The 21,949-nt window shown below is 38.3% G+C and overlaps 1 protein-coding gene across 6 annotated transcripts in view; it reads right to left on the bottom strand.

Annotated features, from left to right (window-relative positions):
• POLH (DNA polymerase eta) overlaps positions 1-21,949 on the bottom strand; it is a 28,398-nt gene that overhangs the window by 3,882 nt on the left and 2,567 nt on the right. The window contains exons 2-9 of one of the 6 annotated variants that reach the window (XM_006100586.3): positions 21,708-21,848; positions 21,338-21,472; positions 17,463-17,680; positions 9,270-9,439; positions 6,940-7,043; positions 5,378-5,497; positions 4,633-4,756; positions 3,921-3,986 (exon numbers count right to left, since the gene is read on the bottom strand). In XM_006100586.3, the coding sequence (XP_006100648.1) occupies positions 3,921-3,986; positions 4,633-4,756; positions 5,378-5,497; positions 6,940-7,043; positions 9,270-9,439; positions 17,463-17,680; positions 21,338-21,472; positions 21,708-21,844 (1,074 nt within the window). In that variant the 5' untranslated portion in view covers positions 21,845-21,848. Of the gene's footprint in view, positions 1-3,920; positions 3,987-4,632; positions 4,757-5,377; positions 5,498-6,939; positions 7,044-9,269; positions 9,440-17,462; positions 17,681-21,337; positions 21,473-21,707; positions 21,849-21,949 lie in introns of those variants that run through there. The other 5 variants (XM_014465991.2, XM_023764141.1, XM_023764142.1 and 2 more) reach the window with 5 other exon arrangements.

Genomic DNA, 21,949 nt, shown 5'->3' with positions numbered 1-21,949 from the left:
CAGCAAGATCATTGGTTCATTTTTCTAGTGAAGTCTAAGCATCTGAATGCTCCTGCTGCAAAGCAAACTAAGAAATAAAGGTCAAGAGGCAGAAATATAAGAAGGTAAAAAGTCTATTACTGGGACCCCCTCAAAATCAAAAGATGTTACTGAGAAGGAATACCCCTAAGGCAAACAAGCCAAGAGTAGCACCTATTTGGGGGTTAAAATAGAATTCTGTGTTTTTGTATACTTTGAAATACAATTCCTACAGATTTTTATTTGTACTCTTTTTTTTAAATATATTTTATTGATTTTTTACAGAGAGGAAGGGAGAGAGATAGATAGAGAGTTAGAAACATCAATGAGAGAGAAACATCGATCAGCTGCCCCCTGCACATCTCCCACTGGGGATGTGCCCGCAACCCAGGTACATGCCCTTGACCGGAATTGAACCTGGGACCTTTCAGTCCGCAGGCCGACGCTCTATCCACTGAGCCAAACCGGGTTCAGCTTTATTTGTACTCTTGAGAGAATACACATTGGCAATTAGAAAAGGAGTCTGTTGACTAAACCATTCAAGTATGGCTGAATGCCTACCTCATATAGGCAGAGAGATAGGATACAACAAAAGTCCAGGCCCTCATGGATCTCTCTCTCTCTTTTTTTTTTTAGAGAAAGAGAGGAAGGGAGAGAGAGAAACATTGATGATGAGGAGAGAGGAACATCAACATCGATCAGCTGCCTCCTGCACGCCCCCCACCCACTGGGAGTTGAGCCTGCAACCCGAGCTTGTGCCCTGACTAGGAATTAAACTGGTGACCTTCTGGTGCATAGGTTGACACTCAAGCACTGAGCCACACCAGCTGGGCAGCCCTCATGGATCTTATGTTGTAGTAGGAGCTACAAATACTAAACAAATAGACCTGTAATAAAAGTGACTACAAAGTGCTATAAAAAAAAAAGCAGAGTAAGGCAGAGAGTGCTGGAGGCTGCTGATGTAAGAGGGTAGCTGAGAAGGCCTCTTCGAGAAGGTGAAATTTAAGCAGAGACCTAAATAAACTGTGGAAGCAAATTTTAAGAATATAAGCAAAGCTTCTCCAGGCTGAAGAAATAGTAAGTACTAAAGTGCTAAGGTGAGAATTTGCTTGTTGTGTTAAATAAAAGGGAAGGAAGCCAGTGGAGCGGACACTAGAGCGGAGTGAGTAAGGGGGACAGGATAGGAGATGAGGTTAGAGATGTAACCAGAGACCAAATCATATCGGTCATTATAAAATGAAATAAATCCACACGAGACTTAAGTGTGAAGGGAAACCACTAGAATATTTTATTTTATTTTTAAAATATTTTTATTGATTTCATAGAGGGAGAGAGAGATAGAAACATCAGTGATGAGAGAAAATAATTGATCAGCTGCCTCCTGCACACCCCCCACTGGGGATCGAGCCCGAAACTCAGGCCTGTGCCCTTGACCAGAATTGAACCCGGGACCCTTCACTCTGCAGGCCGACCTTCTATCCACTGACCTAGGGCTAGAATATTTTAAAGTAAAAAGATATGATCTTCTATGTCCAGAATTCTTTGGGGATAAAGTCCTTTTAAGCTTAAAGGCAGGTTAATTTACAGGCATCCCTACCTATTGAGTTGCGCTGCAAAGTGGGAAGAAAGTCCCAGAGGCTTATAGAGATGAGAACGAGGCGACACCTAGTGGGCAAAGTCAAATAGGCTGACAACACAACTGGGATCATACCCCTCTTTATTAAACTGCAAAGAACCAACATTCCCCACCATTCAGCTAAAAGGAGGTACTCAGGTAGTTTTGGATAGTTCCTGACAGTATACAGTTGACTTGTAGGGCTCCCAGATGTTTCAAAAGGCAAAGGCCTATCAAACAATACCATCAGGAAAATGAAAAGAATACCCAGAGAATGGGAGAGAAAAATTTGTAAGTTATATATCTGATGAGATTTATACTCAGAATATAAAAATAACTCCTAAAATGCAATAGATAACCCATTTAAAAAATGGGTAAAGGATCTCACCAGACATTTCTCCCTAAAGGATAAGAAAATGGACAATAAAGTTTTCAAGTGAAAACCATAAACTTTATACACACTTGTAGGGCTAAAAAAAATAAAATAAAATAAAATAAGACAATAACAAGGATATAGAGAAATTAGGAGTCTCTTACATTGCTGGGGATGTAAAAGAGTGCAGCAACAGCTTCAAAATGCTAAACAGAGTTACCATGTGACCCAGGAATTCTCGGTATTAATTATATAGGAGCAAGAGAAATGAAAACCAGGTGTCTATATAAAAATCTGTAAATAAATGCTCATAGCAACACCATTATTCATAATAGCCAAAAAGTGGAAACAACTCAAATATCCACTCACTGATGAATGGGTAAACAAAATGTAATATCTATACAATAGAATATTCAGTTATAAAAAGGAATAAAATAATGATACATGCTACAATGTGGGTGAACTTTAAAAATATTATTTTAACTTAAAGATTTCAAACCACTCACAAAAGGTCACATACTATATTATTCCATTTATATGAAATGACCAGAATAGTAAGTCTATAGAGATAGAAACTTAGTGATTGCCGAGGGCTGGGGAAGTAACTGCTAATAGGTATAGGATTTCTTTTTTGGGTGATGAAAATGTTCTTGAACTGATTGTGGAATAGGTGAACAACTGGAAAATACTAAAACCACTGAACTGTATACTGTAAATGGGTGAATTTTTTTAAACAAGTGAATTTTATGGTATGTAAAATATACATCAATAAAGCTGGGTTTGGTTTTTTTAGGAGAGTAGATAGAGAAACAAATTATCAGATGTCAGGTCTTTGACTTAACACTGTCTCTAAAACAGTTTTCTTAAAATCCTCACCCAAGGAATGAGTATATTATTTCCACTGATTTTTAGAGAGTGGAAGGGAGGGGGGTGGGAAAAGAGAGAGATGAGAGAGAGAAACATCAACATGAGAGAGACACATTGATTGGTTGGTTGCCTCCTGCTTGAGCCCCAACCAGGTGGCCAGGGATTGAATCTGCAACTAAGGTATATGCCTTTGGGAATTGAATTCAAGACCCTTAAGTCTGTGGGCTGATGCTCTAACCACTGACCCAAACCGGCCAGAGCTAAAACTGTTTTTGTTGATTTTAAAAAGGAAGGGAGAGAGAGAAACATTGATCTGCTGCCTCCCATACACACCCCGGCCAGAGATTGAACCTGAAACCTAGGTATGTGCCCTGAACAGGAACTGAACCCGCAACCTTTTGGTGTTCATGATGACACTCCAAACAACTGAATCACCCAGCCAGGGCAATTGTCAGTACTTCTTTGTCAGTGCTTCTTTGTAAATTATTGGACTATGTTTAAATCCAATAATTTACAGCCCAATCTCTAAATGTCCTGCTTAATGGCTCTGTACTCTGATAAAGATCCACTGTATATTCAGGACCGCGGAAGTAGTCAGATAAAGAAATACACAAAGCCCTGGTTGGGTAGCTCAGTTAGTTAGAGCATCATCCCGATATACAGCAAAGTTATGGGTTCGATCCCCAGTCAGGGCACCTACATGAAACAACCAATGAATGCATAAATAAGAGGAACAACAAATCAATGTTTCTCTCTTCCCCCCTCCTCTCTAAAAATCAATACATTTTTTGAAAGTTAACAAAAAAAGGACATACACAAAAAAGTAGAGGCAAATGGTAGTGAGGGAGACAGGAATATCAGGTCTTATGTTTACAGATCCAGGCTTTCAAAGATCATGTTGACTTTTATGGAAGCAGGTAAAAGATTTCTTAAAAGTTCTTAGCTGGTATCTTTTTGTATCTTTGTTTCTACTCCATGAGGTAAGATATTTAAACTGGTATATTAAATCCCAAAGCTCGCCCCAGGAATAAAGAAAGAAAATCTTACATCATTTCGGTCCTTTGTTAGTCTCTCCTCTAGTTCCTGGGCTAACTGCAAAAGCCACCATTGTACCTAAAAAAAGTATTGATATTTTAATCTTTCATTTTAAAATTGTAGTTTATTATAGAACTAGATGGTAGATTTGTTCAGCTCTCCCCCAAACAGAAGTGTACAAGAAAGTTTTCCCTATAACCAAGGGACCAACAGTCATAGAAATTTTCAGTAGTCTGACCTGCCCTAGTTATAATTTTTCATTTTCTTTTCCTGCTGGCATGCCATCAGGTGAATTTCAGGCATGTTCCAGCTCTGAGAAGAAAGAGAAAAAAAAAAGACACAATATCCTAGGCCTCCCAAGTTTTCACCTACTATTTTATTTCTTTTCAGGAGGAAAACAATGAAAAAAATAATCACATTAAAACTAGTCAATTTTCAATACACACAAAAGAACTCTATTTACTTCATACTTTACAGCATAAAGTTTCCATCTAACTTGTTAAACTTCTGCAGTACCCAAACCTAACCCCCGTGAGAGAGGCAATGTTCTGCCAAGAAGGCTAGCCTAAAAGGGGGTGCTGTCATGAGCAGCACACGTTAGGCAGCTTGATTGCTCTACATGTGGAACTGACATCAAGATTTTGGAAGCATAATGTGCTGGTATATGGGCAGCTGGTGACCGTTGGTTCTGACCCACAAAGGAAAAAAAAAAAAGCCTGCTGACCTGTTCCCGAGTAGCCAGAGCCGTCTTTCCTGGGAAGTTCTTGCTGCAGCCAATGGTTTTGGGTAGTTGCCTGGGTTTAACCGGATCATGTTCGATCCCACGGCACATGGCATATAGCCAAGATCTAATAAAACCAGCCAAAAAGTTTAAGGTGAAAACAAATGATTATTCTTATTAAAACAAAACAAAATACCTATATTATACTATCCTTTTGTCACCTTCATGAAAAAGGAAACGTTTGTCCAAAATTAAGTATACCTTACCTCTGACAGAATCCCTGCCCTTCCCAATGAACTCCAGTGCAATATATTGCCAAGGAGAGGAATGCGGGTTACGCTTTTCAAAACCAAGTCATTATTTGTATTTTTGGAAAAGTGCCAAGCAAGCCACTGATTTATATCCCCAAGTTTTTTGGTACTTACTAAGCCTAAATACAAGGATTTTAAGTGAATATCAGCATCTTAGCATACATAGATGATGTACTTGTATATATCTAAGCATCAAAGTAACAGTTCCTATCAACCTATTTAGGTACATGAAAAAACTACTCTAGGCTGACAGGCCAGTTATCTAATTTTTTTCATAGTTATCTAATATTTTAAAGCAAAATGACTAATAAAATTACCTCAAGGAGCAAATGCTAACCTAAAGGTAGGCCTAGACTTTACTAAATTCTTTGGTCTATATTTGAACTTAGTATTCTCATAATAAGAGTTATGATTGAAAAGTATTAGGAATCACTTACCCATTCTTCTCTCCAAAATGACTCTGGAGCTGGGATTCAGTGAACTGGGTCAGTTCACCCATGTATTCTATCCCCAGGATTTCAATGACAGAGGCCCCGAGTTTCCCTCCAAGACTACGACTAACAGAAAAGACAAAGATTTACAGGTCACATCCTAAATATCTATTTAGCAGCAAAGACATTTTGCTTGTGTAAGTAGCTCTCCAGAAGATTCAGGGAAAATAAGAGCACATACAGGTCCTGTAGAATATTGATATCTAGTATAATATTAGATGATTCTGGGAATTCAGATATTCTGGGAGTTAGGACTTGGGAAGATTAACAGTAGCAAAAATAAAAGGTTAAAGTCATTAATTCGTCATTAAGCCAATCATATAGCAAACTTTCAATTGTATAGAATCTACTGTCCCATTTTGGGATTAAAATTAACCTAAAGATAGGCCTAGACCTTACTAAATGCAGCCCCCAAACAAATCCATAAGCTAAAAGCTTTTATACTTAAGAATAAAGTAAAAAATCATCAGCCTGGCCTTAGAGGCTTCCTATAATCTGTTCTCAACTGACCTTTTCAGTCCTGTTTCCATCACTTCTCCTCCTTAATATGATCCAGCTAAACTAGTTTATGTCCCAGTTCACTAAAAATACCTCATACTTTTTCCCTCTTTGTGTTCAAATGTTGTCCAAATCACTATTGCTCTTCTATTCTCATCTGACTCTCCAAATTATGCCAAATCCCATGCCTCTTTCATAAATCCTTTTGAAACTACTCTTCTATGAACTTTGGTAACTCCCTGTACAATTCATTTAGCAATCACATACACTCTCATGATAACGCTCTCAGTTGCTTTGACCTGCCCCTATCTTGTCCCTTCAACAATATTATAAGCCCTTGTAAAGGACACACAATTGGTAGGCACAACCTAGATCAGTGATGGCGAACCTTTTGAGCTCGGCGTGTCAGCATTTTGAAAAACCCTAACTTAACTCTGGTGCCGTGTCACATATAGAAATTTTTTGATATTTGCAACCATAGTAAAACAAAGATTTATATTTTTGATATTTATTTTATATATTTAAATGCCATTTAACAAAGACAAATCAACCAAAAAAATGAGTTCGCGTGTCACCTCTGACACACGTGTCATAGGTTCGCCATCACTGACCTAGATATTCACTTTGTTTGGATTCTTTCATGCCTCAGTTTGGGAGCAATTCAGTAGCCCTGAATACCTTGATATGATATTAGAAGAAGTAGAACTCGTATTTATTTTGTTATTTAGTAACAGATTTGAATAAAAAGTCTAGAAGGAAGTTAAACATACATCTAAAAATCAGTTCATTTTTGAAAATTCAGTATTTAGTATCTTCCACAGATAATCCAGAATTGATTTTGTTAAGGAAAAAAGTCTGTGTGTTTCTCAAAATTTTCTATGTTATCTCCCTCCACCTCCTTAGAACCTATTTTCCATGGCTCCAATCCTTAAGGAACAGAAGAAACTACAACCAGAGGAATGCCTTCAGATGTCTCTGAGTGAAATTTAAGGCGCTCCCCAAATACTTACATTTTGTTAATAGGCATGTGGCTGAAGAGTTGTGGGACTGACCCATGTGAGACCAGGGTCTGGCGGTTGGGCTTGTGTAGTCCACAGGCCAGTTTTGCCAGGACCTGGAGGATGGAAAGTGTAAAAACCTCATTGCTGTCAACACCCTCACAGAAAACTGGTGAATATTAACATACACATACACATGCAGGCACAGTTAAGGGCTGTAACTAATGGTGTCCACATTAAAAACAAAACCGGAAACTCAACCTCTCTAAACATTGGTTGGGCACAACACCCTTAGTGGAAAACATCACCCACCATCATTATCCACATAGTTATTTCCAGATCTTCCATTATCGGTTTTCCTTTAGTAATTTTCCCCCGTTCTCCCACTTTAAGAGGGTAAAAAGCAGAGAAGCTGCAGAAGAAACTTATGATGCATTTCTTAACGTGTTCATATGAAAACGCTGAAACAAATTTGTTTTACCCATTTATCTACATTTCTTTTAAAAAAATATGTTTTAGAGAGAGAGGAAGGGAGAGGGATAGAGAGATAGAAACATCGATAAGAGAGAAGCATCATCAATCAGCTGCCTCCTGCAAGCCCCCCACAGGGGATTGAACCAGCAGCCTCTTGCTTGGTTCCTGGGTTAATGCTCAACCGCTGAGCTACACGCCAGGCTATTTACATTTCTTGATTAATGGTTAGTCCATGAGTCCTGGATTTAATACATACTGCCCTAATTTAGTATCTCTCATAATGATTGGGCTCAGAATCATCCTCCAACAGTAAACATCTTATACTATACACAGAACTTCAAAATGAAACAGATTTAAATCCTTGAGAACTCTTTCAAAGAATAAGATACTTCAGGGGTACCATTTCACAACTTAAATTGCTGGGGAAAGTATAAAATGATTCTTTAAGTTTATTGGAGAGATTCTCTGGAAATTTTACTGGGCAATACTTAGTCTGGTTTAAATTATTACATTGGGACTTTTGTTTTCCTCCACCCAAGTAAAAAACAAACAAAACAAAAACACCCAAACTCTTCTGGGTAGTTTGTCAACTTCCCTCTTATCAGAGTGAAGGGGGAGAAGGTAGTAACCAATACTCAGCCACTGCCCAATTATTGAGCTTAGTCACAAGGGGAAGAACACCCCAGGCCCTCACTGAACTTTAATCAGAAAATCAGTTACTCTGCCCCTGGATTGAAAGTGCCCATATCCCATAAATCAAAATAGTGTTCAAATTAATAAAACTTTACTCTTTCATTTCTCTTATTAGGAATGGGGGGATAGGCAAAGCATAAAACACCTAGGTCACTCCACATAATAAATGAGATACTGTAATAAGCCCTGGCCAGTGTGGCTCAGTTGGCTGGGTGTCGGCCATACACTGTAAGGTTGCTGATTCAATTCCCTGTCAGGGAATTGCCTAGGTTTTGGTCTCGATTCCCAGTAGGGGATGTACAGAAGGCAGCCCATCAATGTTCTGGTCTCACCTTGATGTTTCTCTTTCTCTCCCTTCCTCTCTCTCTAAAAATCAATTAAAAAATCTAAAAAAAGAGAAAGAAACTTAAAAGAAATTAGATAATACTGGAATATTCTGGAAATAAAAAGAAAATAGATAGATTCAAAGACTAGCCTCCTACTTTCTAGATAGTTCAGTCATTAAGGAAATACTTTGGATGCAACTATATAAATAAGCATTTTCTGAAAATTTTTCAGCTTCTTTTTTTAATTAATTTTTTAAATTATTTTTTATTGATTTCAGAGAGGAAGGGAGAGGGAGAAAGAGAGAGAAACATCAATGATGAGATAGAACCATTGATCAGCTGCCTCCTGCATGCCACCCACTGGGGATGGAGCCCGCAACCCGGGCATGTGCCCTTGACTGGAATTGAACCTGGGACCCTTCAGTCCTCAGGCCGATGCTCTATCCACTGAGCCAAACCAGCCAGGGCTCTTAAGAAAGTACATATTCAATGTTGATTCTCATGTTAAAGAATTACTTAGGCTTTTATTTAGTCCTCAACATGAATTTTAAATAGAAACCCAGCCCAGTCTGGGCACATGCCCAGGTTGCCAACTCAATCCCCAGTAGGGGGCGGCAGGAGGCAGCTGATCAATGGTTCTCTTTCATCATTGATGTTTTTCTATCTCTCTTCATCTTCCTTCTTCTCTGAAATCATTAAAATATTTTAAATAAATAAATAAACAAACAAACAAACAGAAACCCGCTGCAAAGTATATATGTAATGATTTAAATGCCCCACTCATATCTATCCGTGCTGTATTAAGGACAGGATCTATGTTTCTCTTTGAAATCCGCCATTAGCCTTCACCTTATTGTGTGAGATCCCAGCTGAACACTGAAACCCAGTCTGCCTCTCGATGGCTGCTCTCATTTCCTCCACAATCACTGCTCCCACGGTGAGCTGTAGGTCTGGAGAGGGGGTGTTATCAAACTGAAGGGAATCAAGCCATTGCGATAAGCCTTGTTTTCGCAACTCCTCTGAAAAAGTTGAGAGGTCACATTTAGAAATTTTTTAAAATCAGAATTTTATTTGTGTTATCTAATGCAGAAATGCTTCAATTTCAGGTACTTTATATATATGTAGGTTTTCACAGAAATGGCAGCCATTTTAGAAGATTGGTACTTACAAGAGATATCAATTTCTAATGAAAAAAATCATTTTTTTTTCTTTTATTCCTCATTATTTAGTTATTTAGTTAAAGCCTACTTCAACATATTTCACATATCCATCTTAAACCATCCTATTTTATTCAGGTTTTCTTTATTCATGCCTTCTACACAGTCCCCACAAATTAAACATTCTCAAATACCAATGTTATCTTATCTGCCTGTTCAAAATTGTCATTGACTCTCTCACACCTACAAAATAATCAACTCTATAAACTGGCACTGACAACTGTCTGCCTTTTTCTTTTCTTTTTTGTTTTTTTTTGTTTTGTTACTCTTCACCTGAGAATACTTTTTCCATTGGTTTTTAGAGAGTGAAAGGGAGGGAGGTACAGGATGGGGGGGAGAGGGAAAGAGAGGGGAGGGGAAACATTGATTTGAGAGAGATATTGATTGGTTGCCTCCCCCATGCATCCTACCCAGGGCTGGGAATGGAACCTGCAACCCAGGTATGTGCCCTTGACTGGGAATTGAACCCAAGACCCTTTGGTGCACAGGCGAACACTCTACCCATTGAGCAACACCAGCAGGGCCCATCTGCCTTTTTATTTATTTTTTTTAAATATATTTTTATTATTTCAGAGAGGAAGGGAGAGATGGAAACATCAATGATGAGAGAGAATCACTGATCAGCTGCCTCCTACATGCCCCCCACTGGTGATCAGGCCTGCAACCTGGGCATGTGCCCTTGACAGGAACCAAACCCGGACCCTTCAGTCCACAGACCGATGTTCTATCCACTGAGCCAAACTGGCTAAGGCCCACTGCCCTTTAAATTTATCTTCCACTAATCCCAAATTTGTTATATCCTTACAATTTCCTGAACATGCCATGTTTCTACCTAAAGACATTACATTCTGCCGAAGCCGGTTTGGCTCAGTGGATAGAGCGTCGGCCTGCGGACTGAAGGGTCCCAGGTTCGATTCCGGTCAAGGGCATGTACCTGGGTTGTGGGCACATCCCCAGTAGGAGATGTGCAGGAGGCAGCTGGTCCATGTTTCTCTCTCATCGATGTTTCTAACTCTCTATCTCTCTCCCTTCTTCTCTGTAAAAAATCAATAAAATATATTAAAAAAAAAAAAAAGACATTACATTCTATCTCCCTACTCTTACTCCTTAACTCTGTTCTGTTCTCCCCTTTGCTTAAATAAATCTTATCTGTACTTCAGGGCTTATATCAAGTCTTATCTATCATGAGATCCTCTTCAACTATTCTAGCTAACTTTAGGGTGTCCCACGAAAGTCCGATAGCTCTTAAAAGAACACATTCCACAGTCAGGACCGATTCAAATATTGGCTTCACAACTTATGATGTGACTTTGAGCAAGTTACATAATTCTCTAAGCTTTGGTTTTATTGTCTATAAAATGAGTACTGTACCCTATAGGATTGTATACTGCACCCCATAGAACACTAAGTATAACATCCAACCATTTATTAGTATTTAGTAATAGCTTTGTGAAACAAGGTACCTTATTGAAATTGTGGGGATTTCTGGACTCCTTTTCTTTTTTAAAAAATATTTTTTTATTGATTTCAGAGAGGAAGGGAGAGGGAGAGAGAGATGGAAACATCAATGATGAGAGAGAGTCACTGATTGGCTGCCTTCTACACACACCCCAGTAGGGATCGAACCAGCAACCCAGGCATGTGCCCTGACTGGGAATCGAACCATGACCTCCTGGTCCATGGTCAATGCTCAACCACTGAGCCATGCCGGTCGGGCTGGACTCTTAATTAGTAGAGCTAAGTTTTCTCTGCTTTAGATTTCTTCATTATTGCTCTCCCAGATTAGGTAATGTTGCAATCCTCTGTTCCTCTATATCAGTGATGGCAAACCTTTTGAGCTCAGCGTGTCAGCATTTCGAAAAACCCTAACTTAACTCTGGTGACGTGTCACATATAGAAATTTCTCGATATTTGCAACCATAGTAAAACAAAGACTTATACTTTTGATATTTATTTTATATATTTAAATGCCATTTAACAAAGAAAAATCAACCAAAAAAATGAGTTCGAGTGTCATAGGTTCGCCATCACTGTTCTATATCCATGTCAATTGAACAGGACCACAGAAGATAAACAGCATTCCTTTGTTTTCTTCTCTTCTCTAGTCAGTAAGAAAAATCTGTAAAAATTTTTGTTTTTTTCTTTGATATGCTGAGGTATAGGGAGAAAATTCAGGCAGTTTTTGCTGAAAAATACCCACTGAGGTGAGAAAAGACTTTCCTTTTCCTATTGGGTACCTTTGTGGGAAATAATTGATCAAAAAATGAGGGAACCTATTGGTGTACTTTCTTTTCTGCACCATTTATCTGTCTCATCTGGTCCCAATACCACATTGCCCTAGTTACTGTAAATGTATAGTTAAATCTTAAAGTCAGATAGTATAAGCCTTCCATTTGAGTTCTTTTTCAAGGTTGTTTGGCTATTCCTCATCCTTTGTGTATTTCCATACACATTTAAAAAATATTTTTATTGATTTCAGAGAGGAAGGGAGAGAGTAACATCAATGAGAATCATTGATCGGTTGCCTCCTGCCCTCCCCCTACTAGGAATTGAACCCACAACCTGGGCATGTGCCCTTGACTGGAATTGAACCTGGGACCCTTCAGTCCATAGGCTGACACTCTATCCACTAGCCAAACCACTTAGGGCTCCATACAGATTTTAGAATCAATTTGTCAATTTCTATAAAATCCAACAGGGATTTTGGAAGGGAATGCAATAAATCTGTAGGCCAATTTGGGGAGATGAACTCTGATAACATTTAGTCTTTTAATCAATGAGCATAGTATGTCTCTCTCCATTGATTTCATTGTCTTTAATTTCTCAGTGATTTTTTTGATATGTTTTTTATTGATTTTAGAGAGAGGGAGAGAGACAGAAACATCAATGAGAAAGAATCATTGATTGGCTGCCTCCTGCACGCCCCACAGTGGGGATTGAGCCCACAACCCGGGCATGTGCCCTGAGCAGGAATCGAACCATGACCTCCTGGTTCATAGGTTGACGCTCAACCACTGAGCCACACTGGCTGGGCTCAGTGATGTTTTTACTGACCTAGTTTTCCACATGTATTATTAACATTCTCTGATAACTTCATGATTTTAATGCTATTGCCAATAATATTGCTTTGAAAATCTCAACTTCTCATTTTAAAATTTTAGTATATAGAAATGCAATTGATATTTAGATTGACCTTTCCCCTGTGTAACCTTTCTAATCTCACTTATTTTATTTTATTTTTGTGGTGGTGGTGTTTTTTGGTGGTAGTAGATTTTTTAGGGTTTTTCTATAAGCATGGTAATGTCACCTGCAAAGAAAGTTTACTTTTTCCTTCTATTTCCTCTTCTGTCCTGAATGGACCATCTTGTACTTCCAGTACAATGTTGAATAGAACAGGCATAAGAGTGAGCGTTGCTGACTTGTGCCAAAACTTCAGGCTTAGACTGATAAACCTCTAGCTAGACTCCACAACTCCAGGGACCATAACTACAAAAGAGAAATAAATCCCTTGGAAAGCTGATTAGTGCTTTCCAAGCTCCATCAGGTTGTTGCCAAAATTTATCATTTTGCAGCTTGTAGGATTGAGGCCCCTGTTCTCTTGCTGGCTGTCAGCAGAGGGCAGCAATCAGAGTCTAGCCATGGGGTCTTCGTCAAAGGCCCTCTCATAACATGGCAGCTTACTGCTTCAAAGTGAGCAAGGACTCTTAACTTCTAAAACTTTTACCTTTGACAGTTTATTTATGATAGTTTATATTAATACATCACTGTTTCATGTCATATGCATTCAGAAGCTATTTAATATGTGTTTAGAAAGAAATGAGCCCTGGCCAGTTTGGCTCAGTGGATAAGAGCGTCAGCCTGCGGACTGAAGGGTCCCAGGTTCTATTCCGGCCAAGGGCACATGCCCGGAGTTGAGGGTTTGATTCCCTGTGGGGGGCGTGCAGGAGGCAGCCGATCAATGATTCTCTCTCATCATTGATGTTTATATCTCTCTATCCCTCTCCCTTCCTCTCAAAAATCAATAAAAATATATTTTTTAAAAAAGAAAGAAATGATTAAGAGCAAGCAAAGGGAGGAAAGAACAAATGAGTTCCTTAGTGAACACAAACTAGTTACAAAGTGGCCCTAAAGGGAAATTTTTTACTCTGGCAATTTTTCAGTACTATTTTTAAGTAATCCTACTACTTAAAATTTCCACACACACACATAACTGTTTCAGAAAATACAAAGTTGCAAATGCAGCATGCTTAGCAGGACTGCTAGCTTTGAACCCATTAAGAATCAGAATGGTAAAGGTTATATGCACTTAGATCAACTAATTTCTGTTATCAGTTTTTTGTTGTACATGTCAGATGAAGACTCAGAAATATGACATGCAATCATAAACCATTCACTAGACCAGTGATGGAGAACCTATGACACACGTGTCAGAGGTGACACGCGAACTCATTGTTTTGGTTGATTTTTCTTTGTTAAATGGCATTTAAATATATAAAATAAATATCAAAAGTATAAGTCTTTGTTTTACTATGGTTGCAAATATCAAAAAATTTCTATATGTGACATGGCACCAGAGTTAAGTTAGGGTTTTTCAAAATGCTGACACGCCCAGCTCAAAAGGTTCGCCATCACTGCACTAGACATTGTAATATTCTGAATTTTATACATAATATATCACTGAATCTGAAAGCTTAATATTTAAACTGGCCATATTAAAGCAACAGATACCTCAGACTTCTTTATAAACACTGTCATTTTTTAAAAAACATATATATTTTTCATTTCAGAGAGAAAGGGAGAGGGAGAGAGAGACAGAAGCATCAGTGATGAGAAAGAATCATTGATCGGCTGCCTCCTGCACACGCCACACTGGGGACTGAGCCTGCAACTCCAGCATGTGCCCTGACCGGGAATTGAACCATGACCTCTTGGTTCATAGGTTGACACTCAACCACTGAATCACGCTGGCTAGGCAACACTGGCATTTTAAATAAAAATGTATATAGATAAGAAAGATAAGTCTAGAAAAAAAAGGAGCATGTCCATTTGAGTGAATATTTGACCACCAACAAAGGTATGTTCCATCATCAGCCAGAGAGCTGCTCAATGAGTATTAGCAAAGAACCAATGTAATTTATAGTAACAGTTCTTATTCTGAGGTGTGTGGGTTTCAGTGGATCTGTGAATCTCCTGAAAACTGCACACTAAATTGTCTTATGTGTATATTTGTTTTTCTGAGACAAGCAAGGGTGCATAGCTTCCAACAGATTTTCAAAAGGGTATGCAGCCCTCAAAACAAAACAAAAAAACAAAACAAAGAACCAATGACTTAAAGCATTATAAAAGAAATTTCAAATGTTTACTTAAATAAGCTACACAATAAAATGTGATACACTCACCCTGGCCAGTATGGTTCAGTGATTGAGCATCGACCTATCAACCAGAAGGTCACAGTTGGATTCCCTGTCAGAGCACATGCCCCAGTAGGCAATGTGCAGCAGGCAGCAGATCAATGATTCTTTCTCATCATTGACATTTCTATCTCTCTCTTCCTCCCCCTTCCTCTCTCTGAAGTAAAAAACATATTTTTTTAAAGAATGTGATACACAAAGTTAAGGCCAAAGACAACCTTCCTTATTATGATCATTACATTTCTGACTTTGGTTCTAGAATAATAAAGAAATCATGCCCTAGCCCCGTGGTCGGCAAACTGCGGCTCGAGAGCCACATGCGGCTCTTTGCCCCCTTGAGTGTGGCTCTCCCTAAGCCTTAGGAGTACCCTAATTAAGTTAATAACAATGTACCTACCTATATAGTTTAAGTTTAAAAAATTTGGCTCTCAAAAGAAATTTCAATCATTGTACTGTTGATATTTGGCTCTGTTGACTAATGAGTTTGCCGACCACTGCCCTAGCCGGTTTGGCTCAGTGGACAGAGTGTCCACAGACTGAAGGGTCCTAGGTTCGATTCCTGTCAAGGGCATGTACTTCAGTTGTAGGCCTGATCCCTGGCTCTGATCTAGGTATGTGTGGGAGGCAACCAATTGCTGTCTTTCTCTCACATCATGTTTCTCTCTGTTTCTCCCTTTCCCTTCCACTCTCTCTAAAAATCAATGGAAAAATATCCTTGGGTGAGGATTAACAAACAAACAAAAAAGAAATCATGACATGTTTCATCGTCAAATGGTTATGTACCACAACTTTTCCTCTTTGAACCGGCACATGTTTATTGTACACTCTGTTTCCCCTATAGAACTAAAGGATCTGCAGACTCCAGCTTGATAAACTCTCCTATATCAGGATCAAAGAATAAAGTAATTTCTCAATAGTTATTCCCACAGGCTTCCCTAGATAGTTCTACTACCCTTCAGCACAACATGTTAAAGGCATATCTTATTTTAAAACATAAAACCCACGGCAAATTCACCACTGTAACTAGAAATAAGCTAAACTCTCTTGGAGGTTTTTTGGAGAAATCTATATTATTTCTACAAGTAATAACAGATTGCCTTACTTTTACCCCCAAGAAGTTAATTTGCTACACATTTGTATCCAGACAGTTTCTTTTGACTAATGTCCAATATTTAAAATGGTGTTTTTTTTAGTGAAAGAGCTCTTCTGAATAAGAACAATGTTACAAAATAATAGTTCTAAAAGTACATGTTACAAATGAAGGGGAGAATAGATACACTGTTTTGAATATAGCCTTGATCAACAGTACTAGAAAATGTCTATGAAAAATGTCTGAACACCCTGTTGAAAAGCTTCTAGATACAGAAAGAATTATTTTCTCTGGGAAATCCCACAGAATTCCCTTTTCATAATATTTGATTAAAAATGTAAGACCCAGATTCTCTTAGGTCTGGTATTTAGAACCACCATAATCTAATATTACCACGAAAGCAAATATTTTATTGCCCTAATTTTATTCTAGTCTAAGAAAATATTTTTAACCAGCAAGTACATTTTCTTTTTAAAGCATTTCATGCAAATTATAAGTTTTTGCCAGGTAGGTAAGCCGGGTTACAGGCTAGATCCCCAGAAGGAGGCAGCCGATGATGCTTCTCTCTCATCAATGTTTCTATCTCTCTATCCCTCTCCCTTCCTTTCTCTCTAAAAACACACAGCTATACAGATAGAGCTATAAAATCAACCATTTTATTAATTTTGAGAGAAAATTAAGAAAAAGAATGAGCTTTATAAATACAATACTCTACTGTAATTAAAAAGCAAAAATGTAAAAAGCACATACACAAAGCAACATTGTATAATTATAAAGACATATACATACTTAAGAAGATATGCCAAATACCGATATATCGGTAGGTGCAAAAGGGTATATGAGGTCAGGAAGGAGTGGGAGAAATCACAATGAAGGGAAAAAGAAGTAAAATTAAATGAGAGAGGCCTTTGCATAGCTCATTGACAGTGTGCTATGAACTGATTAGAAATTTTGAGTGATTCAACTCCCGGTACTTGAGGTCTCCCTTAAAAAAAAATTCACCCTTCTTTTGATAAAGAAACCAAGTTACAATAATATAAATTAACTTGCAAAATGATGAAAGTGCTCAGTCAGACTTCTATGGATAACTCTAACTTGCCCTAGTCATATCTGAAGAGAAACTTGATTTCATACAGAGTCCACGCTTTTAAACATCCATATACCTGGAAAGATAAGAGAATTTGCATATCCTTCTATGTGAGTCCTTGTGATTCATTCAGGTTGTAGTTTAAGTTTCCTTTCAATCAATCCAAGAAGTATCAGTGTGACCAAGCAAAGCAGGTTCCAAAGGCAGGAAGCAGAAGCAAATGATGCTATGAAGTACCTTTCTGAATTGTCCCTTCTGCTGTTGTAGAGCCTTGGGGCAACCCTTCAATGTAGGTGGTTGGCAACAAGTCTGCTGAGATAGGCTGACCTTGTAGCTTTTGCAGTCTCTCTCGTACAGCACTGGTCAGGTCTACATAAGCTTCATCAATGCTGGCACGTTCAATCACAGCAAAATGAGACATTACCTCCATCACTTCCACACTGGCTTCCCGGTACCTAAAAAGTATGGTTATACATGTAGGCACTAAATGGAGGCAACATTGAGACTGTGGGCCACATACCCCCCTCATAATAGAACAATAATATACATAATCAGGGTAAGAACTCTTTAAAGAGAAGACTGGCTTGTCAGAGACTAGATAGTAACCCAATTGATAAGGCAGAAGATGGTCAATAACAAAAGCAAGGAAAAAGAACCATGGAGGCAAACATTTGTAGTGCAACTCCAGCACACCAAGGTAGAAAGCTTCTAGACCAGCGGTTCTCAATTTGTGGGTCGCGACCCCGTTGGCGGTCGAACGACCCTTTCACAGGGGTCGCCTAAGACCATCCTGCATATCAGATATTTACATTACGATTCATAACAGTAGCCACATTACAGTTATTAAGTAGCAACGAAAATAATTTTATGGTTGGGTCATAACATGAGGAACTGTATTTAAAGGGCCAGAAGGTTGAGAACCACTGATCTAGACCATGAACATATCTGTGTGACAAGTATCTCTCTAAAGAGGAAAGAAATGCTTCAAACTAGTTTAACTAGAAAATATTTTACTATGATCATCTACTATTCCTTTTGTTATTTTCATATAGTATTCTATATGAAATACACTCACATAGTATTCTGCTTCAACTTTTGTCTTCAAATAAGAGGTAACTTATAGGGAACACTGCACTGATTAGTGAACCCAAGTATCTTGTCTTTCTCAGGCTGGTATTTTTATTTATAAACTAGCAAAGTGACGTGTGGATTTTATATTTCAGTTTGATTAACATGTGAGCTGGTTATTGCTACACACACACACACACACACACACACACACACACAACCAATAAAGTCCAAGCACTTCTGAATATACTAACATTCAAATTATCAAGTTGAAGATAAGCTCCTAGAATGTGGTAATGTGTCTGGGCAGGCAGACATCCTCTGCTAGGGGATACCAATCTCACCATATACGGTCTATTCAAATCCTAACAAGCAGCTTTTCTGGCTAATGTAGCTAGTTTTCTAGGCAATATGTGGATGTTTTCTTTGCTTTGGACTTGCTATGGAATTTAAATAAGTTCTTTGTTCCTGTTGAACCTATTTTATTTATCACAAAAATGAAAATATTTGCACTTCACCAAAACATCTATCAAAACTGGTATAATTATTGTTCTAAAACATTCTCAAATGAAAGAATTAGAGAAAGACAGCTTTTTTTCTTTCAGTCATTATTTGGGCTGGAGAGAGGATAGTCAGACCTCAAATAAAAAAGAGCTCCATGTCAACCTATGAATCAAGAGGCCACAGTTCAGGGCACCTGCCCAGGTTGTGGGCTGGATCCCCAGTAGGGGGCGTGCAGGAGGCAGCCAATCAATGATTCTCTCATCATTGATGTTTCTCTCTCTCTTCCTCTCCCTTCCTTTCTGAAATCAATAAAAATATATTAAGAGAGAGAGATAGGCCCTAGCTCAGCCGTGGGCAAACTACGGCCCGTGGGCGGATCTGGCCCGTTTGAAATGAATAAAACTAAAAAAAAAAAGAAGACCGTACCCTTTTATGTAATGATGTTTACTTTGAATTTATACTAGTTCACACAAACACTCCATCCATGCTTTTGTTCCGGCCCTCCAGTCCAGTTTAAGAACCCATTGTGGCCCTCGAGTCAAAAAGTTTGCCCACCCCTGCCCTAGCTGGTTTGGCTCAGTGGATAGAGCATCTGCCTACGGACTGAAGTGTCCCGGGTTTGATTCTGGGCAAGGGTATATGCCTGGGTTGTGGGCTCAATCCTCAGTAGAGGGCATGCAGGAGGCAGCCAATCAGTGATTCTCTCTCATCATTGATGTTTCTATCTCTCTCTCCCTCTCCCTTCCTCTCTGAAATCAATAAAAATATATATTAAAGAGATAAGAGATAGAAAGAGAGAGCACAGTACACTCACCCACAAACAGAGCAAGGAAAGGACAATTGAAAGAATTTAAACATTTACTGATTGATTTGAGAGAGAGAGAGAAACATTGATTTGTTGTTCCATTTATTTATGCATTCATTGGTTGATTCTTATATGTGTCCTGACCAGGGATTGAGCCTGTAGCCTTGGTGTTCTGGGATGATTATCTAACCAACTGAGCTACGTGGACAGGGCAGAGCAAAGAAAGGATACTCTATTGCAGTAGTTAGTGTTCCTTCACAGCCTCTTAAGCAAATTACTCCAAAGTATTTTTAAGAAGATTTAATAAACTTAGTATATATATATTTCTGCAAATCATATTTTAATTTTTATAACCTTGTATCTCAGGTCAATTATTAAAATAATAATTTTAAATGATCAAGTCTTAATAATTCTCTGGCCTATAAATTCTCTCCTAAATTTTCTAAAACTGCCGTTGTTCAAAAAGTTTAAAGTTGGTGGCATGTGACTTTTTAAAATCACACTCTGAAGTCAACTATACTTCTGGGAAATTACATTATGTCCATTAGCTAAATTAATTTTAATTTAGGGTTAAAGTATTAAGCTCCGGTCAAATCTATCTTTTCTGGCAATAACTTCAATGTGTGGTTGGCTATGACACTCTACCTTTAGACTTCCAATTCATAGGTGAATTCAGGAATATCTCAAGTCCCAAGTCAAAGCATGATCCCTACACATCACACCACACAGTATAGTGTAGTGTGAGAATGTGGATACTGGAAAGAGAAAAAAATTCAGTCTTCTACTTTTTAGCTGTAGGAACTTATTGAATGTCTCTAAACTTCTTTCCTTGTCTGTGTGTGGGAGGGTGTGTGTATGGGGGGAGAGTACTACTAAACCATACCACATAGCAATGTGAGATTTAAGAGACATTGCCTATGGAGAGCTTAACCTGGTGCCTGGCATATGACATGAGCTCAATGCATACTATTAGGATTATTATAATGGCTTGGGCTTATACCTACCTCTAACTTGGCTATGCTTATACATGTCTCCCATTCCAAGGCTAACCTTCTAAAATTTGGAAAGAGACAGCTCAGTTCAAAAACAGAGAAGGTAATCTCCTTTGAAACTGTTTCATTCTGGCAAATAATTCTAGATATTGCACTAGAACAGTGATGGCGAACCTTTTGAGCTGGGCGTGTCAGCATTTTGAAAAACCCTAACTTAACTCTGGTGCCGTGTCACATATAGAAATTTTTTGATATTTGCAACCATAGTAAAACAAAGACTTATATTTTTGATATTTATTTTATATATTTAAATGCCATTTAACGAAGAAAAATCAACCAAAAAAATGAGTTCGAGTGTCACCTCTGACACGCGTGTCATAGGTTCGCCATAACTGCACTAGAATGTCAGTTTGACTAAGTCTTCTCTGGTAAACTCTTAGTTTCACAGTCAATTTAATTACTTCAAACACTTCAGACTTGGCCTGAGAACATATAATTTGATATTAAGTTTTAAGTATAACAACCCGTTTTTAAATAAGAAATTGAAAGGATGTCAAGGCAGTAATTATTATAGGTTATAATGACTGAACTGTTCCTGAAACAGTATCATAGAAAAGTTGGCTGACCAAAGATAACTTTTTCAGATGTTATTTACACAAAACAAATTTGAAAAATCAGTTCCTAGCCTCATGGAATAATATTTCCAACCCTTCCATTCCCCTCAAATCATCTTTCCTTCTTACTTGGTGAGGTTGGCTTTCCCACGAGACTCACGAACTTGTGCCAGAAGAAGATCTGGGCATAACTTCTTAGCATCGTCTGCCCACATGTTTCTGGTGACTCCAAATGCACGAGCTTCATAACTCACTGCAATTATTCTAAGGTTACCAAAAGAAAGGAACAGAAAAATATTACCTGACACAGGCACAAATAATTAAGATTTATCATGAATAGGCTATACATATAATAGTAGGAACTTTTTGGCCACAGATGCCACTATTTAATTTCAAACACAGCAGTTCAGACATCTCAAAAATGCCTAGCATAGGGCCATGCATTGCATTCTTACAGATTAGAACAGTAGTTGACAGTTACAATAACTATGATACATACCCACCACCCTTCCATGATTTGTACTGCACGACTGCACAAGGTTTATTCCTCAAGTGAGGATTTTGCCGCTGCTCCACTTGAACAAAAAAACAGTCCATGTCCACTAGAGCAACTACCCGGTCCTGTCCATTAGCCATTTTCCTGTAAGACAATATTTTATAGACAGTTAAAAAAGATACCTAATCTAAAGTGCCAAGGAAAACTGTATTTCCATTCTTCCACTGTTGAGCAACCATGAGCAT

This window comes from Myotis lucifugus, unplaced genomic scaffold (assembly GCF_000147115.1).
Source record: "Myotis lucifugus unplaced genomic scaffold, Myoluc2.0 scaffold_318, whole genome shotgun sequence".
Classification (NCBI taxonomy): Eukaryota; Metazoa; Chordata; class Mammalia; order Chiroptera; family Vespertilionidae; genus Myotis; species Myotis lucifugus.
This window is presented reverse-complemented; position numbering and strand designations above follow the sequence as displayed.